Below are 2,765 nucleotides of genomic sequence, written 5' to 3' on the forward strand. Positions count from 1 at the left end.
GCATAAACAGTGTGTTCTTTGACAACAATGCTTCTTATTCATGTCGCTGTTTGTCTTTGTGCAATTTTCCCACGTGTCATACTTTTCTGTATTCTGAACAATGAAACTCCTTAGTCTAGGAAGAAAAAAAAGTTTTGCTGTCAGTAGTGATATTCAGAACAGGCTGCCTGTGTGTGTGTGTGTATGTGTGTTTGTAAGGGTGAGAATGTGTGTAATACAGCTTGCAGGGATCTTTACAGCAGTGAAAGTTTAAGCTACTGCCTGTGAGGGAAAACTGACCAATGAGGAGGGTGGAGATCAGCAGGAGGCGGAGTCACAGTGGAAGTCACAAAGTCAGTGGGGAGGGAGTTGGCAGAGTGTTAATAGTGTGAGTCTAGTCTACAGAGCGATGCAGATCTGACGCACTCTTAACTCGCGGGAGTTTACAGCCGGAGGGAGTGTGTGTGGTGTGTTTTTAAAGAGAGCAGACCGTCAGCATTGTGGACAGGAAACCCTTTTAATCTGATTCAATTTTGGGACAGGACCTCATCCACTCTGCCCCTCCCTGACTTAGGTGTGTGTGAGGTTTTTGTAAGCTGAGATGTGATATTGCATTGCCACTATCGGCTGCAGTAGGCTGTTTGCCATAGATATTTCCGGATCCTGTTTCCTTCAGCAGGGGGTCTTTCTGGATGCACTTGCTCCTGCTCAAGGTGACATAGGGAGTTCAGAGGCGTGAGTGGCGGCACGGATCTGAAGTCAAGCTTCAGTTGGGACTTGTTCAGAGGAGGTGTGAGATGAATCCAGGGTGGAGTGGGATGTGAGGGCCTGACGGGCCCAGAGTCAAGTCACTCCGTTCTGGGAACAGCCAGGGGATGGGCTCGGCCTCTCCTCAGGAGCCCGAGAAAGATATGGAGGGCTATTACAACCTTTTGCAGGCAGGCTCGAAGCTGGAGAACACGCTGCAGCGTAAGTATATGTTCATATTATGTGGCTTTAAAACTACTATTTTTGTTCATAAGGACATCAGTTTCTCAGGATGTTCACTGGCGATTTATGTTGTATTGCAAGGATTATGTATGCTATTTTTAACTTAATGGCGTTTTATCCATAACCTAGATTTGATATTTGATAATCTGCTTGAATGGACCAGACTCAGTCTTTCTGCAATTGAAAAGCAGAGGAATTCCAGAACCATAAGTTGGAAACCTGAATTATTCTATCTTAACATTTTCCTGAAACCATTATATTAAGAGCATTTTGATGGACAGATACAGTAAGCTGTCAGTTTATGAACATGCAATGTGAATTTGGGCCAGTAGCGAGATTGACGGATGAAAATAGAAGTTGTACTATCCATATTACAAATGGGCGCCAATACACAGGAAGCAGAGCACTAATATATTAACCCCCTGCCCTTCTCGCTGACTCTAAATTCAGCTTTAAACCCAGAGAATGCTCTTTAGACCATGACTCAGCATCTTTTAGCCACCACGTCTTTCCTTGGGCACTTTAATGCTTTTAAAGGTTTACAAGTCTGAATCACTGCATTCTGTTATGTGTTATGTAATATTTACTTTATTATTATATCTCGGGTTGTTGACATCTGTCTCAGTGTTGGGATTATTTTTATGTGAAAGCAAGCGTCACGTCTGTGTTAAAGTAATGCTTTGGAAAGGTGTTTGTTATGTTGTAATGATGCAGTATAATACGAGACAGCAGTTCCTCTCAGGCCGAGCCAGGTTCACAACAACATTCTGACACAGAGCCATTGTGAACACCTGTCTGGGCTTAGATATCATCCATGCTGCAGCACGTCAGAATTTGCTCAAAGAAAGAGAGATAGTATTCCTCAATATATTTGAGAAATCTGAATACATTATTTTAATTCACATAGTTACGGTCACAATTATGATTAAATGGATGTAAACCTGAATTAGCTTTCTGAGGTGCCGTTTTAAAGCTAAACTCGTTTTGGATGCTCGGTGTAGTCAATCCTCAAATATGAACTCATCCTTTCATTCTTCCAACTACATTGCATGACAGTATGTACATGTTTATGCAGCATATAAGCATAAACACTTTAGTGGGAAATCTGGGGTCCTACTGAGATCTGGATTTAAACTTCAAAATAAAAATTAATATTTAATAAATGTAATATTTATTATAAAACTGATTTACTCTGTGTTAATGGAAATGAATGTGTTAACACTAATCTTCTGGCATTTGCATTCGCAAAGCTACCACATTTATAGCAGATATAGTGGCCTCACTTTATGTACATAATTTATGAATGTCAGATAAAATATCAAATCAATTGGAATCTGTAAACCGAAGATGCTTGAGTTTTTCTCTCAAATAAATTCACTGTGTCAATGTGATTTTTAATCTATGTAAAGTATGTATGATTTGAAGACAGGTGGTCATCACATCATCCACTAACGTTTGACAACCAATGCATTTGCCGTCATTTTAAACAACATTTTGTGAAATGTTTTGCTTGAAAAAATTCCATATGAGTTGATATGTAATACATTAACATTCATACACGTGTATGTGTAACTAAAGTGTCCAAATACTTTTAGGCTTAATGTATCTAAAAACGTGTTTATCTAAGCTAGTCACTGTCTGAGGACTGGTGCTTTTATAAATTTAAAGTATAAAAGAATTTATGTATTTAATATTTACTTAAGCCTTTTTCAATCAAATATAAACATGTCAATCAAAACGCAGCAATTATGCAACACTGAAACTGATAGATATATATATATATATATATATATATA

General features: G+C 38.8%; 1 protein-coding gene across 1 annotated transcript in view; it reads left to right on the plus strand.

Moving 5' to 3' along the window:
- Window positions 1-419: 419 nt before the first annotated feature.
- The window catches only part of LOC107560525 (proto-oncogene DBL-like), a 32,366-nt gene continuing 30,020 nt past the window's right edge, over window positions 420-2,765 (plus strand). The window contains exon 1 of the mRNA XM_016244742.1: window positions 420-948. Coding sequence (XP_016100228.1) covers window positions 855-948 — 94 coding nt within the window. The 5' untranslated portion in view covers window positions 420-854. The remainder of the gene's footprint in view (window positions 949-2,765) is intronic.

Source organism: Sinocyclocheilus grahami, unplaced genomic scaffold (genome assembly GCF_001515645.1).
Source record: "Sinocyclocheilus grahami isolate Dianchi unplaced genomic scaffold, SAMN03320097.WGS_v1.1 scaffold23.1, whole genome shotgun sequence".
Lineage (NCBI taxonomy): Eukaryota > Metazoa > Chordata > Actinopteri > Cypriniformes > Cyprinidae > Sinocyclocheilus > Sinocyclocheilus grahami.